The sequence below is a fragment of the Mercurialis annua genome, linkage group LG1-X (assembly GCF_937616625.2).
Source record: "Mercurialis annua linkage group LG1-X, ddMerAnnu1.2, whole genome shotgun sequence".
NCBI classification, from domain to species: domain Eukaryota; kingdom Viridiplantae; phylum Streptophyta; class Magnoliopsida; order Malpighiales; family Euphorbiaceae; genus Mercurialis; species Mercurialis annua.
The window spans coordinates 12,922,821-12,941,328 of NC_065570.1; the positions used below are offsets into that span (position 1 = coordinate 12,922,821).

At 28.9% G+C, this 18,508-nt stretch overlaps 1 protein-coding gene across 2 annotated transcripts; it reads left to right on the forward strand.

Moving 5' to 3' along the window:
* The first annotated feature begins 9,978 nt into the window (after positions 1 to 9,978).
* Positions 9,979 to 17,867, forward strand: LOC126665835 (acetyl-CoA acetyltransferase 1). 2 transcript variants are annotated; one of them, XM_050358766.2, is made up of 16 exons: positions 9,979 to 10,154; positions 10,236 to 10,285; positions 10,588 to 10,686; positions 10,790 to 10,963; positions 11,064 to 11,169; positions 12,381 to 12,519; positions 14,275 to 14,352; positions 14,435 to 14,500; positions 14,909 to 14,994; positions 15,865 to 15,964; positions 16,066 to 16,176; positions 16,262 to 16,303; positions 16,458 to 16,544; positions 16,661 to 16,764; positions 17,228 to 17,327; positions 17,442 to 17,867. In XM_050358766.2, exons 2-14 carry the CDS (start codon positions 10,255 to 10,257, stop codon positions 16,748 to 16,750), a joined length of 1,209 nt encoding a protein of 402 aa, XP_050214723.1. In that variant the 5' UTR covers positions 9,979 to 10,154; positions 10,236 to 10,254; the 3' UTR covers positions 16,751 to 16,764; positions 17,228 to 17,327; positions 17,442 to 17,867. The 2 variants fall into 2 exon arrangements, with proteins under 2 accessions (XP_050214723.1, XP_050214722.1); XM_050358765.2 differs by having other exon boundaries at positions 9,980 to 10,154; positions 16,661 to 16,746.
* Positions 17,868 to 18,508: the final 641 nt, after the last annotated feature.

Below are 18,508 nucleotides of genomic sequence, written 5' to 3' on the forward strand. Positions count from 1 at the left end.
GCTCCTCTCTCCTATATGGTCTTTTTTTTTAGAATATCATTTTTTTATTTATAATACAAGCATTTCTCAACTTTTAAATTTTAGTACATGACAAATATTATCATTTTTTGGTTTGTTTAAAAATTATTGATATCATCTATATAATGCTAATTTTAATGAGTTATAACTTTAATGGTAAACAATAAGCTATTAGATCGTGATTTTAAATCTCCTTTTTCAAGGACGGATCATCCTTAGGAGTTAGGACCTTAGGTGGCCATGGTCACCTTAAACAAAATGTTGACAAATTGGGTATTATTTATAGTGAATTATCTTATTTAAGAGTTATAAAATTAATATTGGGCCACTAATACTAAGTTTCACTGCTTATTACTACCTCTGATCTACATAATGTATTTATGAGCTCCCTAAACATTCAATCCCAACTTCTATTTTATTCTTTATTTTTTATTTTTTATTTTTATTTAAATATTAATTTTACATTTTAATTATATACAATAAAATTTTATTTGATAAAATATACTCTTCCGCTCTATTTTAAAACTTTTATAATTTTATATTAAATTTCATTGTTTGTCCTTCATTTTTAAATTTAAAATAAATTCCATAAAAAAATTCATGATTATTAATAAGGATGAAATAGAAAAAAAAATACATCATAACAAATGCACTCTTAATTTTTATGTAGGACTAAATAAATTTTTTAAAATAAGACAAATAATAGAGAAAACCACAAAAATATTACTATTTAAATAAGAGTTTACAAAAATACACACCAAATTAAAAATCTACATTCATGACAAAAAAAGAAAAAATTTTACATTTTCTACCCAACCACTAAATAAGAGACACATGACACACTCAAAATCAAGAAAAAAATAATCAAAAACGTGTTAAAAATAGTCAAGAATGCGTTAGAAACGCGTCTGACGTGTGTCTGCCACGAGTCTGACACGCGCGTCAGTCACGCATCAGCGCGTGTCAGCATTTAAAAAAAATTAAAAAAGTATCATTTATGTATCTGATATACACACACGTATCATTTATATTTATATGTATTATTTATGTGTCTTTGAGGTATATGTGTTACAAATTTTAAAGGCCAAACCCATATAGATGTCCTTGTACTTTACACTTTTTTTTTCTGTAGGTTCTTATACTTCATTTTTGTATTATCTGATCCCTCTACTTACCTATTTTTGATTTTCAGGTCCTTTGAGAGTTTTTTCCAGTCCCTCTACTTACAATTTTTGTTTCCTCCGGTTCCTCTATTTACAATTTTTATCCAGCCACACAAAAGGACCGGAAAAAACTCATAAAGGACCTGAAAATCAAAAATAGGTAAGTAGAGGGGCCAAAGAATACAAAAATGAAGTATAAGGACCTACGAAAAAAATGTATAACGTACAGGGACCTCTATATGGGTTAAGCTAATTTTAAATTAAAAGATATATGTATCACATGCTTTAAAAATAAATGCATTATATTATAAAAAATATCTATTATTTATTATATATTAAAAATATATATATAGTTGGTTAGTTTTACATATATCCAATATGTATATAAAAGATATACTAAACTTGTATCGATGATATATCAAAGGTGTATCTATGATATATCAAAGATGTATCGATGGTGTATCTACGATGTAAGTGTGTATCTACTTTGTACTTACGATGTATCAATAATTTATCTATAATGTATTAATAATACATCTACAATATATTAGAGTTGTATCAACGATATATCTAAGGTGTATCGATGATATATTCAATAATATATCAACGTTGTATCTACAATGTATCAGTGATGTATATACGATGTATTCAATAATATATCCTAATCTATGGGGTATCTATAGAATTTATTCCGTTAAAATAATTAAATAAGATAAAAATATATATCTATGATGTATTAGTTGTGTATTTATGATGCATTGACGATTTATCTACAATGTACCAATGGTGTATATGTGATGTATCATTGATGTATCCATTATGTATATACATAATAAACTGAACAAATAACTATATAATGCCTTCATTAAATTTATCGTCAGTTGACGTTAATCTTACACATAGGAATATAAAAAAATGTAAATATTTATATTTTCTGATTTACATAACAAATTAAATCTTATAAATAATTCGGATACATCTCATAAACAAAATCATGTACATTTTAAAAAAAATTCACATACATCTAAAAAATATCGAAGATACGTCTCAAAAATAGCTCAAATACATACTTCAAAATAAAGGTAATATACTAAACATCTTGCAAAAACGATTGATGAAACCATAAAACTGCAAACAGAAGGGAAAATCAGTAAGCAAAAACAGATTAATAAAGGAAACACGTGTTAGGACTTAGGAGTAAAAATGGATATACAATGTAATAAATAAGCCAGCTTAACTATTAAATGTAAGAGGAAATTACATCCTTTACATCATTTTTCAAAGGCCAAATGTTGTAAAAAGGCCAAACCTTTCACAAAAGTTTCACAAAAGTCCTGACCTTTCAATTTTGTCGATTTTGGCCAAAAACTGATTATTTGGTTTCACAAAAGTCCTGACCTTTCAATTTGGTCGATTTTGGCCAAAAATGGATTATTTGGTTTCACAAAAATCTTGACCTTTCAATATTTGACATGCCACATAGGCGCCACATAGGTGTCACATAGGCAAATTGAAATCAAATTGAGAGTTGGCCACAATTGAAACCAAATAATTTGTTTTTGGCCAAAATCGACAAAATTAAAAGGTCAGGACTTTTGTGAAACTTTTATGAAAGGTTTGGCCTTTTTACAACATTTGAGCTTTTTCAAATTATTTGTAAATATACTCTCCTAAGTTTACCAATTACAAGCGTGCTCCTTTTTAAAGTTTTGTTTTCAGATTTACGTGTTTTTATTTCTTCTTTGCTAAGCACTAACATAATTTGTCTATAACTAATAACTATTCTATTCTTTTCTGTTTGACTTTGTCTTTATAACATTTATAAAATTCACAAAAATCCACCATCTGGTCATCCATCATACCTTTCATTTCACACTTTTTAATTGAATATTTCACCATTCTCTTAAATATTTCCTATTAGACAATACCATAATTTTAGATGGTGGAAATTTATTATTTAATTTTAGACATTTATTTTCAAAATAAAAAATTTGATATCATCTTATGAAGACATATGTTATTTGTTATTAGACATTTGTCTTTTAACATGAATATTGTTATTTTTATTGTTTTATTGTTTTATTTAATTTTCTTAAAATGAATTGTATTCATAAGAACATATATATTTTTATCTTTCATAAATAATTGTTTTCTATAAATATTTTATAATTTATCATTTATAAATAGACATTTGTCATTTAAGATATTTTATTCTATTTAGTTATTTTTTTTTAAAAAAAACTATCTATGTTATTTTATAAAGATTTTTTATGCCATATCAATGATATTAATAAAAATTATAATTTATTATATAGTTCAAAAGCAACAAGTTATAGAATGTAATTTTTCCTAATTTTTAAAAAAATTATACTAAATTTGTTGCATTTCAGTTTTGATTGCTTGATGGTTGATTTTAACTAATGAGCTGTTGAAAAGAAACTATTAAATAACTAAAATTCTATAATGAGCTACTTAGAAACTAAAAGTAAATAAATACAAATTAAAGTATATAATATTTTTAATTATTATAATAGTTGAATAATAATAATATCATATCATTGCATGAATTTGTAATGACATTACAAAAACTACTCAACATATAATTTTAATATTATTTATTATAAAAATATAGCGTCATTTCTATATATTTTTATTATTATATTCATATGTTCTACATATAATGTATAAAGTTGTTTTCATCTACAAAAATTTAACTTTTTAGAAATTATCTTTGATTTTTTTTATATTATTCAAATAAAAAAATATATCAATATCATATGTTATAACATAAAATAAAATTAGAAGATAGACTACATTATTTTTGAGAAAGAAAAATAATATTTGTTAAAAGATTGTATTTAGATTCAAACATTGTAAAAATTAACTCACCGACTAAAAACCAATCAAAATAAAAGCAAAATACAGCTAGCATGAAGATCAATTAAAGAGCAACAAACGAGCTACCAATATTAACCATTTAACTACCAATAATCAACCAAAGAGCAACCGTAACAAGCTATCAAAAGTAACTAAATAAAACTGATGAGCAATTAAAATTAACCAACAATCAATAAATATTCAATAAAAAAATATTTTTCAAGTATTGTAATACAAGATATTATAGAAATGTTATTTCCTAAAATGTGTACTCTCTAGTTTCTAAATATTTTTAGAAAAGTTAAAAATTAAAAAATATTTAACCAAAAAGTCAAATATATATTCAGAGCACTAAATTAAGTTTAAATCGTCTATTTAGGTGTTTTACCGAACATGTTATATACATTATAAGAAATTAATCTAGATGCATAATAAATAAAAATCTACAATGATATTATTTTATTTACTATAATTTTAATATAATCAATATTGAAGTTTACAATGTTATATTGGTGAATCTTCATTGAGCATGTATTGCTTTATTGATATTTTCTCGTAGTAATGGTTCATATCAACGAGGTATAACTCAAGTTATATAAACGTTGGACAACTTTCTGTTAAAATTATGGGTTCAATTTTTTTTAACAAATACTCTCACTCTTCAATTATTAAAAAAGAAAAAAAATAGTTATGATTCATAAAATTTACTATATTATTTTTAAATAAATAAAATTTATTAAATCTATTTTAAATTCTATTAGAATTAAAAATATTAAATGAAATTTTGAAATTTACAATTTTTTTTTAAATTATACTAAGATATTTTAAATATTTAAAAGAAAATTAATAATATATATACAAAAATATTTTAATAAAATTTATATTTATTTTTATTTTTTTAATAATTATGAAGGAAGAGTACTTGGATAAGGAATGAAAGACACGACTTTAGTATAATGATGTTTTAGTTAAATTATTATAACTTACAAAGTATTTTTATTTTTTAATAATTATTTAAGAATTTTAATATATAAAAAACAGTCAAATACGTTAAAAGATAAGTCAACTAATTTATTAGTATCATGCCAACAAGATCATTATCTTCAATAAAATAATTTATTAGTTTATATATTATAGTATGGTGGCATGTATGTACAGCTGCAAAGATGAGAATTAAAAAAACGTAAAAATGCTAACTTTTCACTTGAGGAGTATAAATGAAAAGCAGTGGAGTAAAACGAGTGTATATGTAGATAACCCTAAATATAAAGCACATTGGCTAGAAGATAAGTTATCAAAGTGTTGGTATTTGAGAAATATTTTACCGTAATAGTAATTACTGCATATTTTTTTTTAAAATAATATTGATTTATTCATAAATAAAACATGAGCCGATCGTCCGCTAGGGATGTTGGCCCCTCAATATTTCATGTTTAGTTCCGCACTGTCTTGTCCTAATGAAAAAAATTATATTGGTCATTATTTATTTATATCATGGGGAGGAGGGGGATGTAAAGAGAGAACACTAATTTTTAGTGTAGAAAAATATTAATCTAGTAGAAAGCGATAACAAATTTTTTTAATTAAATGAAAAACAGACAGTAAGATGTTGTGTTGACGTGATGCCACATGGTCATCTTATTGGATATAGATATTTTTTAATTAATTTCTTTATTTTTAATTATAAATTAATTCTTTCAACTTTTTTTTTGACAATTATAAATTAGTTCTTTTAATTTTGTAGACATTTAGTTTGACAACTACCATAAATTTTAAATGAAAAGAAAAATATGAAGGGATTAAATATTTATAATATAAATTATTATTTTTTATTATAAAGGAGAAACAAATAGGTAAAACTTATCATAAGATCCATTTATTTTTTATTTTTTATTTATTTAATTATTAAAATTTCTTTCTTTCTTTTAATCTTTACATTTTCAAAAACTGTTTTATGAAGTATTTCTATTAATAAAATGTGGAAGTATGGTGCATTCTCTGTAGGGATGGGGAAAAAACCCAGGCAAATCGATTAATGAACCGTAAAACCGAACCGAAAATATGGTTAACCAGTCCAAAAATATAGGTTTAGGCTTTTATTTTGAATTTTTATGGTTAATGTTTTAGGTTGAAGTTTTGAAGTTTTAAAAACCGCGGTTAATATATACTTCTATAATTTTTTTATGTATAATATTTTTTAGGTTGATTCAAATAAAATACCAAACCTTTACAGATTTTTTTTCAGTTATAACCAAACCTTTAAAAATCGTCTATTTAGCTAACTTTGGGATATTTAAAACCTTTTCTATCCATTCGTGAATAAAACCGAAAAGTTTGGTATTCATCAATAGAATAAACTAACCGATTTTGAATGGTTTCAATAAAAAAAAATTCAAATATCTTATATCATTCAAAATCTATTAGTTAAGTTTACTGGCGAATGACAAATTTTTCGGTTTTATTCACACATGGTTCAAATATCTTATACATGCATTTTTAATGATTCAAATAGAATACATTTTAAAATTTACACACATAAAATTTTAAACACAAAACATATTTAATAAATTTTTTATGTAGGGATAGATTTTTATTTTAGAAGAATAATATAATATTTTAAAAGAACTTCATTTTTCTTAATAAAATATATATCTAGAATGAAAATTAAAGTTTAATTATTAGATTATATTTGAAATTTTATCTTTTTCATATCTAATTTGTCTAATAGTTACTTGGTTAAAAACCGTAAAACCAAAAAACCTAACCCGTTTTAAATGGTTAACCGATTTAATAATTAACCGTTTAAAATTTTAAATTTAGGTTTTTAATCTTAAAAACCGTATTACTATGGATCGGTTTATAAATTACCTTCATGGACCGGTTAACCGGTCCATGTCCATCCCTAACTTTTAGGGACTAAGTAAAACTATTTTCGAAATTATAAGAATTAAATAAAGTAATTAATAGGAGAATTTTATAAAACAATTTTTAAAAATACAAAAATCAAGTAAGGAAACAAAAACACATGTAATGTGCAGTGGTTTTAGGTTCAATTTTATGATATGTATAAAATTATATACGAGATTAAATGAGTTAGTCGTTCTAATACATTCTTTTACTAATAAAATTTAGGCCAATACTTTAAAAAAATCCGACTTTTTAACCCCTTTTCAATTTTACCCTAACTTTAAAAACTGGTCAAGTTTACTCTATTTCGTATTTTATCGTTTTAATTGCACCTTAATTTTTTTATTTTTTGTCAATTTTTTTATTTAAATAATAAAATCATTCGATTAATTAAATCTAAAGACAAAAGTAAATTCATTTCCATTAAAAAAAGTACAAATAAGTTCTTTATTTTAAAAAACTAACTAACAACCATAATCAAATTAAAACTAAGTTAATTATTAATTAGTTTAACTAAATCTAAATAAATTTTAAACACATACAATTAATATATGATAGACAGGGAGAATATTTTTGAATTTTTTTCAAATGAAAAAGACGTAAATTTAATATTTCAGGGTACAAATGAAACTCGAAGATCAGAGGGTTTAGCAAGCGCCACCACAAAAATCAGAGGGTTTAGTGATGTTTTTTTTAACTTGGGGGTTTTAGTGATAGAAAGTCGAAAAGTCAGGGACCATGAGTGATTATTAGCCATAAAATTGACCAATTTAGGATAGGATTATGATGTCTATTAATCAGTTATGACACTCTAATTTAGGACCCTATCATTAAACCCCCTGAAATTTAAAATCGGCTGCTAAACCCTCTAAACTTTACCTAATGATCAACTAAACCCCTTTCGCCGTAAATTGACCAAAATACCTAAAATCAATAGGAAAAAAAATCAAACCAACCAAACCTAAAATCACATATCTAACCAAATTAAATATAAACCATCAATCCAACTAAATCATTAATTCACCTAATCAACCAAAAACCGCCACCCATTGCCGTCGTCTTTTTTCCGGCCACCACCATCCATCCATTCAGAATTTTTCTTTCTTTCAGGGAGGTTTGATTTCAGGCGAACCCGGATAAAACGATGAACAATGGATCTGTTCATCCAAGATGAACAGATATCCTGTTCATCTTGGATATCTGTTCATTGATTTTCAGGGGAACCAAAATGAATTCGCCTAAAAACGAACCTTTATCGAAAAAAATTAAAAAAAAATAATTTTAATTATTTTTTAGAATTCTTTTCGATTATAAATAATGATAAAAAAATATATTTTTGGTTGGAAATTATTTTCACCGGTGATCACAAAGGTGGTTTCCGGCTGGTGTACGGCGGCGGGTGGACTAGTGCTGATTTTAGATTTGATTAGATAATTTTAGTGTTTAGAGTGTTGATTTTAGGTTTGATTTGGTTAGTTAAATGGTTTATATTGGATTTATTTGAATGGGATAACTTTAGGTTTGGTTAAATTAGGTTGGTTTAATTTTCTCATTTATACTAGGGATATTTTGGTCATTTTTGAGAAAAAATGAGAATAGGAACGGTTTTTTGGGACGGTTTTGGGGCAAAAGGGATTTAGCTGATCACTAGGTAAAGTTTAGAAAGTTTAGTGGCCGATTTTATAAGGCCTAATTACTTAAAAAACTCCCACCTTGAAACAATTTTTCGTTTATACCCTGACCTAGGAAAAAGTTTATTTGTACCTTTTTTTTGATTTTTCGTTTTCGACTGTACCCCAAAATTTTTATTTTTTGACAATTTAATTAATTAAAGGATGAAAATATTAAAAATAATTAAATAGAAGGGTTATATCATCTTTTTTCTATTTGAAAAAAATACAAATAAGTTAAAAAATGAAGAATTATTTTAAGCTTTTTCTAGATAAAAAAGTTCAATTTAGTGTTTTAGGGTAGAGTTGAAAACAAAAAATCAAAAAAAGGGTACAAATGAACTTTTTCTTTGGTCATGGTATAAACGAAAAAAATATTATAAGGTGGGATTTTTTTAAGTAATTAATCCATTTTATAATTCAGGGGTTTAATGATATAAAATTCTAAATTGGAGTGCTATAGTTGATTAATAACCGATTAAGGATCGAAAAGTAGTTTATGAAAATGACGCATAAAATGCAAACGACATCAGTTACCTACTGATAATTGAAGATAATAGGCCAAACCCATCTAGAGGCCACTGTACTTTACACTTTTTTTTCCGTAGGTCCTTATACTTCATTTTTGTATTATCTGATCACTCTACTTACCTATTTTTATTTTTCAGGTCCTTTTTGAGTTTTTTCCAGTCATTTTGCGTGATTGGAGGAAAAAAAGATTGTAAGTATAAGGACTGGAGGAAAAAATATTTGTAAGTAGAGAGACTGGAAAAAACTCAAAAAGGACATGAAAATCGAAAATAGGTAAGTAGAAGGATCAGATAATAAAAAAATGAAGTATAAGGACCTACGGAAAAAAAAGTGTAAAGTACAGGGGCCTTTAGATGGGTTAAGCCAAGATAATATTGTGAGGTAGTTCTTAGGAATAAAATAGATTAGGCCAAATGTTATAAAAATGTCAAATCTTTCACAAAAGTCTTTACCTTTTAATTTTGTCGATTTTGGCCAAAAACTGATTATTTGATTTCACAAAAGTCCTGACCTTTCAATTTTGTCGATTTTGGCCAAAAATGGATTATTTGGTTTCACAAAAGTCCTGACCTTTCAATATTTGACATGCTACATAGGCGCCACATAGGCGTCACATAGGCAAATTGAAATCAAATTGAGAGTTGACCACAATTAAAATCAAATAATTTGTTTTTGGCCAAAATCGACAAAATTGAAAGGTCAGGACTTTTGTGAAATTTTTATGAAAAGTTTGGCCTATTTACAACATTTGGCCAATAGATTATGACAAACAACGAACTTGGTATCCATTTTGGTTTGGTACTGCAGCGGGTGAAAAGCTATAAATAGACAAACAGAGACGAGGGAGAGTTTATCCTATTACGTTTTCCAACGTAATATGTTTGATAATGATATGATCGATGACGCCACTCTTACCACTTTAAAATCATTTTCTCAAGAACTCCTCAAACCCAGCTGAGTCCAGCTTTCACACAATCCCAATTCTCAGGTAATCAAATTTCCTTTGCATTTCATCAATTCTTCCCATTTCTTAGTTGCCCAATTGCTTAATTTTTTTAAATTTGGACAGCTTTAATTCCATTCCAATCATGGCTCCTAATGATACTCTAAAGCCTCGGGGTAAGACCTATAGCTTAACTCTTCATCGTTATTTAATAACCAGCGGATCCAGAAATTTTGTATAAGGTGGGCAAGATTGTGTTGAAAGTGTGTAAATTGACAAAATATAAATTTTAAGATGACAATGTTACCAATTTTAAGGCGGAAGAATTATATTATTAATTTTTTTCAAAGATTCGAACTAATAAGGTGAGCAACTGTCCACACCATCATAAGCTCTTCCTAGGTCCGTCCGCTCCTGATACCCAATAGTCAGTATTTTTTGATGATCTTCTAAGTTTTTTCTCTGTTTAAAAATGTAGATGTTTGCATTGTGGGTGTTGCTCGTACACCTATGGGCGCCTTTCTGGGCTCTCTTTCTTCTGTTTCTGCAACAAAGCTTGGTTCTATTGCTATCAAATGTAAGGAATTAGTCTTGATCCCATTAAATTTTCTATTGATTGTGTATCTTAATTTGGCTGTTATTCAACGGTTGAGATGTTTTGATGTTATGCAATTCTTTAGGTGCTCTTGAAAGAGCAAAAGTTGATCCATCACTTGTGCAAGAAGTCTTCTTTGGTAATGTTCTCAGTGCAAATTTAGGACAAGCCCCTGCTAGGCAGGCTGCTTTAGGTGCTGGCATTCCTAATTCGGTCATTTGTACTACCATTAATAAAGTTTGCGCATCCGGGATGAAAGGTATTGTCTTTTTCTATAGTTGAATAAGTGTTAATTCTTGTCGGAAATATTGTGATGGTGTTAATGAAACGATAAGTGATGATTAGTTTTTTCTTTTCAGCAACGATGCTTGCTGCACAAACGATTCAACTAGGCACCAATGATATTGTTGTGGCGGGTGGGATGGAAAGCATGTCTAATGCTCCTAAGTATCTTGCAAATGCAAGGTTTGTATTTCTGTTGTTAGTTGCACGTTGATTATGCTTTATCACCTATTGCTTTTCTATGTTGATGATGTTGGTAGTTAAACTGTAGTTAAAGAAGGGTTCATCTTCCTTGCAAAAGTGAAGCTTTTAGGTTTTCAACTTATGCGGGTTGTTTTTATAGGATTTATGTTTTTGTTTTGATTCTTCCAAGCCATATTTGGATAATTGTCGGCACAATAAGGAATGGGACAAAGGAAAGTAAGCTAATATAAAGTGGGGGAAGCATGTTACCCTACTGCTCCTTGCTCAAGGATATGCAGTAGACGAGAGGGTTTGAAGAGTAATTAGTTTGAGTTCCACACATTATAGGCAACATTGTCCCAGATCCTATGGAATATGTTTTTTCTAAAAATATTGTGAGTAATAAGGAGAAACTGACTGCTGATGGGAAACAAAATATCATATTCAGAAGTTAGTGGGAGGTTTAAAGAAGCTGGAAGCTCCTGATTTGTTGCTAAAATTAGGAAATAGTATAGATTGAAAATTGATCTATTTTGTTATTTATCTTGTGTCTTCGCTATTTTGGTTCTAGACTTAAAAGGAAGCTTTTCCTTTATCTTGCATATTGATTTCACACCATTCTTCTTGTATTCTTGTTACTTTTATGTTATCAAGTCCCCAAATTTCTCCCTTTCAAGTACATCTTTTGATAAATGGAGTCAATGCGCTTTTTCGACATTTCAAGTTCTCTTTGTTTAGTATTTATGAGATTAAAATAATCTCATTCTAATAATCCTTTTCTTTAATCATACTTTGAATCTCCTCTAGTGACTCATAATGTTTTTCTCGAGCCTAAACTTTTCTTTAATGAGGAGTTGTCTCATGTTCATAACGTATGAGAATTTTGCTTCTGTTATGTTACTCTTCATGTTTCAAAGTAGAGTTTTTCATTTGTCACACAAGCTGTATTTTAACTATATGTTAGTATGAATGTTTGTTGTATTGCTATTGTTGCTATTACTAATTTTGCATACTAGCTAAATGCTTTCTTATGTCTGAAATTGTATTAGCTGTATTTAACTATATGTTAGTAATATGAATGTTTGTAGTATTGCTATTGTTTCTATTTCTAATTTTGCATACTAGCTAATTGTTTTCGTATATCTGAAATTGTATTGCTCAAGTGTATTAAATTATTCCTCGTTCCATCCTTATCATGTCTTTTCAAACAGAAATGGTTCTCGACTAGGACATGATACTATTGTTGACGGCATGCTCAAAGATGGCCTATGGGATGTATATAATGACTTTGGAATGGGAGTTTGTGCAGAATTATGTGCTGATCAGCATACTATAACAAGAGAAGAGCAGGTATGTTGGTTGCATTCCATATATAGCTTTTCTATTGATATCTTTTGACCTACTGACTATGTATGACTTGAACATCATCTGTGATGTTATAAGTACATGTCTACATTTTAGAATCAAGATCTCAAGATGTTTTCCTTGTACCATGGAAACTGGCAGACTAGCACTTCCATAATACTGATTTAAATGTTGATAACTTTGATGATCTCTCTTTCTCTTTTATATGTATAGACTATAGTCAAGGAAAACCAAATTTAGGGATACTTCTAATTCAAATCATGGTGAAAAATCAACAACTCAACTAAGCCTTTATCCCAAGCTATTTGGAGTCAACTAACTACATGGATTCTTCTCTCCCCTGTACAATTTCATGTCGCATCGTCAAAGGTCTAAAATTTTAGATCATCTTGAATCATTCTCCTCCAAGTTAACTTAGGCCCGCCTATCTCTTTCTTTTTTACATCTACTCTAATCTAGTCAACTTTTCTAAGTATATAGCTCAGAAGCCTGAATCATCTTAATCTACCTTCCTCAGTTTATTCTCAGTAGGTGCTACTCTCACCTTCTACCTAATATACCCATTATGAATTTTATTTTTTATCCTATGTCATACATCCATCTTAATATTTTCATCTATGCCACACTTATCTTAGTTATTTTTTTCTTTATTGTCCAACACTCACTACCGTATATCATAGCCGGTTTTATCACAATATATGATAGCAATCCCGGAATAGCAGTTAAAGGTCAAAGAAAGAATAAGAAATTGTAGGACAACATTTTAGGGAATGAGAAATGAAGTTGTAGAGCAATGGACAGCGAGCAGATAGTGCTACTAAGGTTTTCTTTAAACTCCAAATATGAATTTTTCTTCTAATTCTCATGTCTTTCCTTTCCTACCCATGTCTTTCGTGTTCCCACCATGAAAAAAGAAAATAAATATTTGGAGACACTTCGGCTTACTGGAGATATGTAGATCAACCTGATAGGTGTTGGTGCTTCTTGGAGTGAATTATTTTTGATGTTTGATATTGTAATATGAACTTATTTAATTCGGGGGTGCTGTATGCAAGGGTGGACATGTGGACACAGGAATACGCCGGGGACACGTATGGGACACGATAAAAGAAGTGTCACAACATTTTTTACTATTGAAAGGAGGGGACACTCTAGGGGACACGTCTGAAGTGTTTTAAGTTTTCAAAGCTTATAGTTGGAGTTAACTTTAATGAATCAAACTTTCTTTTAAACTTCTTATTTTACTTAAATTGGACGAATCATGAATATCTTTTACATAATATTTATAATTATTGTGTATATATTTTTGAAATATATATATATATATATATATATATATATATATATATATATATATATATATATATATATATATATATATAACTCATTTCCTGTGTTCCCGCCGTGTTCGTGTCTCATATTTTAAATGCCGTGTTCATACCATACCCGTGTCGGTGCATCATAATTTATTTCTGAATGCTAGCTTGCCTACTCTTTTCTCACTTTCTCCATTCCTCATTGTCATCAGCGCTAGCTCATTCAAACTATTAGCCCTTAGTAACCCTCGTAATCAAAGTTTGCTCCTAAATCTAACAGCTGCCTGACATGTGCTTTCCAAAAAGGTTTTAGCATGCCGGTAGCTTTACCTGCCCTGCATCAATAAATATCCATTTCTATTTGCATTTCTTTGTATGTGCCTTAATACATCTTTTCTGTTTTAATACTTGACCAATTTTACAGGATTCTTATGCCATTCAAAGCTTTGAGCGTGGTGTTTCTGCACAAAATCATGGTTGTTTTTCGTGGGAAATAGTTCCGGTATGATTTTTATCTTAAGAAGATTTAGAGAGTAGTTGCTTTTGTATAATGTTTGCATTAGTCTAGTTCTTTGTGAATACAGGTTGAAGTTTCTAATGGACGAGGGAGGCCATCAACTGTCATTGGTAAAGATGAAGGCTTAGGAAAGGTAAAAAGAGCAGTTTGATTTTACTTTGTGTATTTTCTTTTACTTCAGCTATATTTATAATTTTAAAATTATACTTTGCATAACCGAACTTCTAAATTGTGGTGTATTTGTTAATTTATACTGCCTTATTTCTATATTAGAGCTATTTGTTTGATAGAATATAAAATGTGATCCTGGGAGTATTAGAAATTTAAAACATACTAGGCAAGCAGTAGCGTTACATTAATAATTTATTATTTATTTAATCTAGCTTCAGAATATTGTATTGTCAAAGTTACGTAGGTTTCTCTCACATCCAAATATTTCAGAGTTGGTCTTCTAGTAGGTTTGATCACGTAAACAAAATCTTATAATGACTTCAAAATTTACTCTTGCTGAGAATTTTTTTTTTTTTTATCAATCTAATAGTTTGATGCTGCAAAATTGAGGAAGCTTCGACCGAGTTTCAAAGAGAATGGTGGGTCTGTCACTGCAGGAAATGCTTCTAGCATAAGGTTCCTCTCTATTTATATTATCTATTATGCACATGCACATGCACACGCACACATGCACACTTTGAGCCCACAAGTCAAACCACAGAAAGGACTGGTGGGATTTAATCTGGATTGTTAGACCTTCTAATAGAATTCTGGATTTTCTCCTCATGGACTCCTTTTCAATTTGTATATGCTTGTGAAGATTCACTTGTGAACTGGTGGTTATGTTACATATTATGGTTTGCATTTAGAGATGAAAACTTGTATCATTATTAGTCTGTATGAAGCTATGCATTGTGCTCATGTAGAGTCCTTTCTTCCTTGTCCTTTAGAACATCATTGCTATTTGCAAAATGATCAATAATATATTAAGTATTTTGGAAATGTTACCTTTTCCTTTCATTAATGAGAGAGGATTCATAAGTTTGAGAGAAAAATGAGAATAAATGATTACAGAACAGGAGTTTAAGGAATCCTGCTCAAAATAACAGCCTAGTGCCATTAAGACAATTTAATGAAGTAAATCTCTCCAGCATTCCAGATTTTTCTAAGAGGAAAGAGAAAATAAAATTGATCCACATTACTAGAAGAGGAAAATGTTGGTTGTTGAAATTGGATCATCCTCACAAGGTTAATGCATCTTTATAGACCGGTGTGAGTTGCACATATGGGTAATTACACGTTTATTATCTGCAATTCTCTCAAAATCCCTCTTCTATGGGCATTGTAGAGTTTCCATTATCTACAGAAAAGTACATATGAATTTGAAATTAAAGGTAGAACACAAAGTTGGGGCATATAATTTCAACTTTACGTCATTAGTCAGATGTCTGGACTCTGATGAAATTCGGTATTGTTCTGATTTGTTGGAAATGCTATTGTTGGCAGTGATGGTGCTGCTGCACTGGTTCTAGTGAGCGGTGAAGTGGCAACTAAACTTGGGTTACAAGTGATTGCTAGAATAAGAGGATATGCTGATGCTGCTCAGGTAAGAAATGGATCGATATTCCTTTTGTTTGGCTTTGTTGAGGAGACATTTTTGGATAAGTTTATTGGTGAAATTGCTGAAACAAATTTTTTTGTATACAGGCTCCGGAATTATTTACAACCACACCTGCCCTTGCAATACCAAAAGCTCTGTCAAATGCTGGTTTGGATAAATCCCAGATTGATTACTATGAAATCAATGAAGCTTTTTCTGTAAGAAAATTTCCTTTATATCCATTCTAGATTCTTGTTTAAGTTCAGTATATGTTGGCTAATTGCGGTAAATTCTTCTGCTCAGGTTGTTGCTCTTGCCAACCAGAAGCTGCTTGGTCTCAATCCTGTGGGTGATAATGTTTCCATTTTTTATTTTTCTTCATAACTCTCTTAATTATGAAATTGGGTTGTATTTTAGCTGCTATATTCACTTGTCATCTTCTGTTTGTACTGTTCAATTTGTTGAAGCGTTCTTAGCATATTGGTTTCTATAAACGCAGGTAAAAGTAAATGCACATGGTGGAGCCGTATCTTTGGGACATCCATTAGGATGCAGTGGGGCTCGTATTCTGGTTACATTGTTAGGGGTAATTTTCATACGCTGTATATTGCCATATGCTTGGGGATCCATAATTGTTGCAGTAGTTTAATTTCGGGAAGCATCAAAACTAAGAAAAGACTCATTTTAATTATTATCTTGCAGGTACTTAGACATAAAAATGGTAAGTATGGGATTGCTGGCATCTGCAATGGAGGAGGAGGTGCATCTGCCCTTGTTCTTGAGCTCATGTAAGCGCTCTACACTTGGTAAGGCTTATCATATGTATGTAGTTGTATGTTATCTTAAGTTCGAGTCTCTTTGAAATGGTACTTTCTGAAGTCCTTGAGTTTATATCTTCATATACGTGACCCTTAACCTGAATTCAATAAAGTCATCAGTTTGGTTTGATCCTATAGATTTTTTGCAAGAATTGAGTTTTAAAAGCGTTTCTGAAAATGGAAATGAAATGTTGAAACGTATAAATCAACAAGCTTCCAACATAGATGATATCTAATGACTTATTCCAGAACCAGCAAACCATACAACTTAAGATGTTTGTATAGCATTGATCCCCATTATCATCTCTTATTTAGGATGTACCCCATTGACGATTACGATATTCCATTAATGCAAAGCTTCAAAAGTTCAAGAACTTATAAAGTAATTTATCAGTGGCCATGGCGGTTATGTTGTAGTTTTTCTGATTCATAAAGCACTTTGATGTTGCAGGTCAGTTGCAAGGGTAGGACCTTCACTGTTATGATGATATAAGATGCCCTTTCCTTATTTGTGTTACCTCAATAAAGGGTCTTTATTTTACCATTCTAAGGTAAGCTATATATTTTTTTTATTTTGAAATAATTCATGTTTGTTTATATTTATCTGTTGTACTTCTTTTTTGCTTGTTTTTTTTTAGGCTCAACTAATTATTAATTATTTACAGGTCTGAGTCATATACAAACTTATTTCAAGAGCCTTGCAGGAAGCACAATAAAAGCCACATAAATGTGCTATGGATACTCTTCCATCCCCTCATTACTATGTCAAAGAGGAGCAGTAGAGATAGCAGATATATTTAGGAAAATACATCATGTACTAAAGAATAAATAAAAGTATTTACAAAACTAGACTAAATTTTTTAGTTTGCAAAACCCACTTATAAATTATAGTTTTAAGATGTTTGTGATCAGCAATGCGATGATCAATAGATGGATAGGGATTATCTCATGAACATGAGAGATCATATTCATTAATCTACGTATTAAAATAAATGGTGTAAATAAATTTAACTAAAATTGATTTTTTTTTAATTTACATTATTCATTTTGTAATGAATGATATAAATTTAATGAATATCATTTCATTTTAACATGAGATAATTTTTTTTTTATGTCAAAGGCTAAATCACATGAGGGAATCTCAATTCTCAATAAATTATATGTGCAAATTGTTTTATTAATAAAGTAATAATATTTATTATATATGTAATTATAGTGGAATAATTGTAGTCTATTTTATAAAATACAGTAGTTATTAATAGTTTATTTTAGGTTTAATTATTTTTTAAATTTAAACTTTTGCATTTTTATAAATTAAAATTAGACTTTTGAATCTTTACAATTATATCCAATTTGAAAGTTTTTTTTTGTAATTATAGTTAAAATTTTAAATTATAATCTTTTTATTAATTACGACCAAACGTTTATATTAAGAGAAAATTATAAAACTATATAAAAAACGGAATAATATAACAAAAATGCTAAGTCATCTCTATTATTACATCACCACCTAAAAAAGCTGAAACTTTACATTTAAAACCTTCCCAATGAGAATGCAACACATGACACACTCAAAACAAATAAAAAAAAGTCAAAAACGCGTCAGAATGGGTCTAAACGCGTCAGAAACGCGTCTGACATACGTTTGACACGCGCGTCAGGACCGTGCGCCAGTCACGCGTCAGTTTGTCAAAACTATTCAAACATGTATCAGATATGTATCTGTTATGTA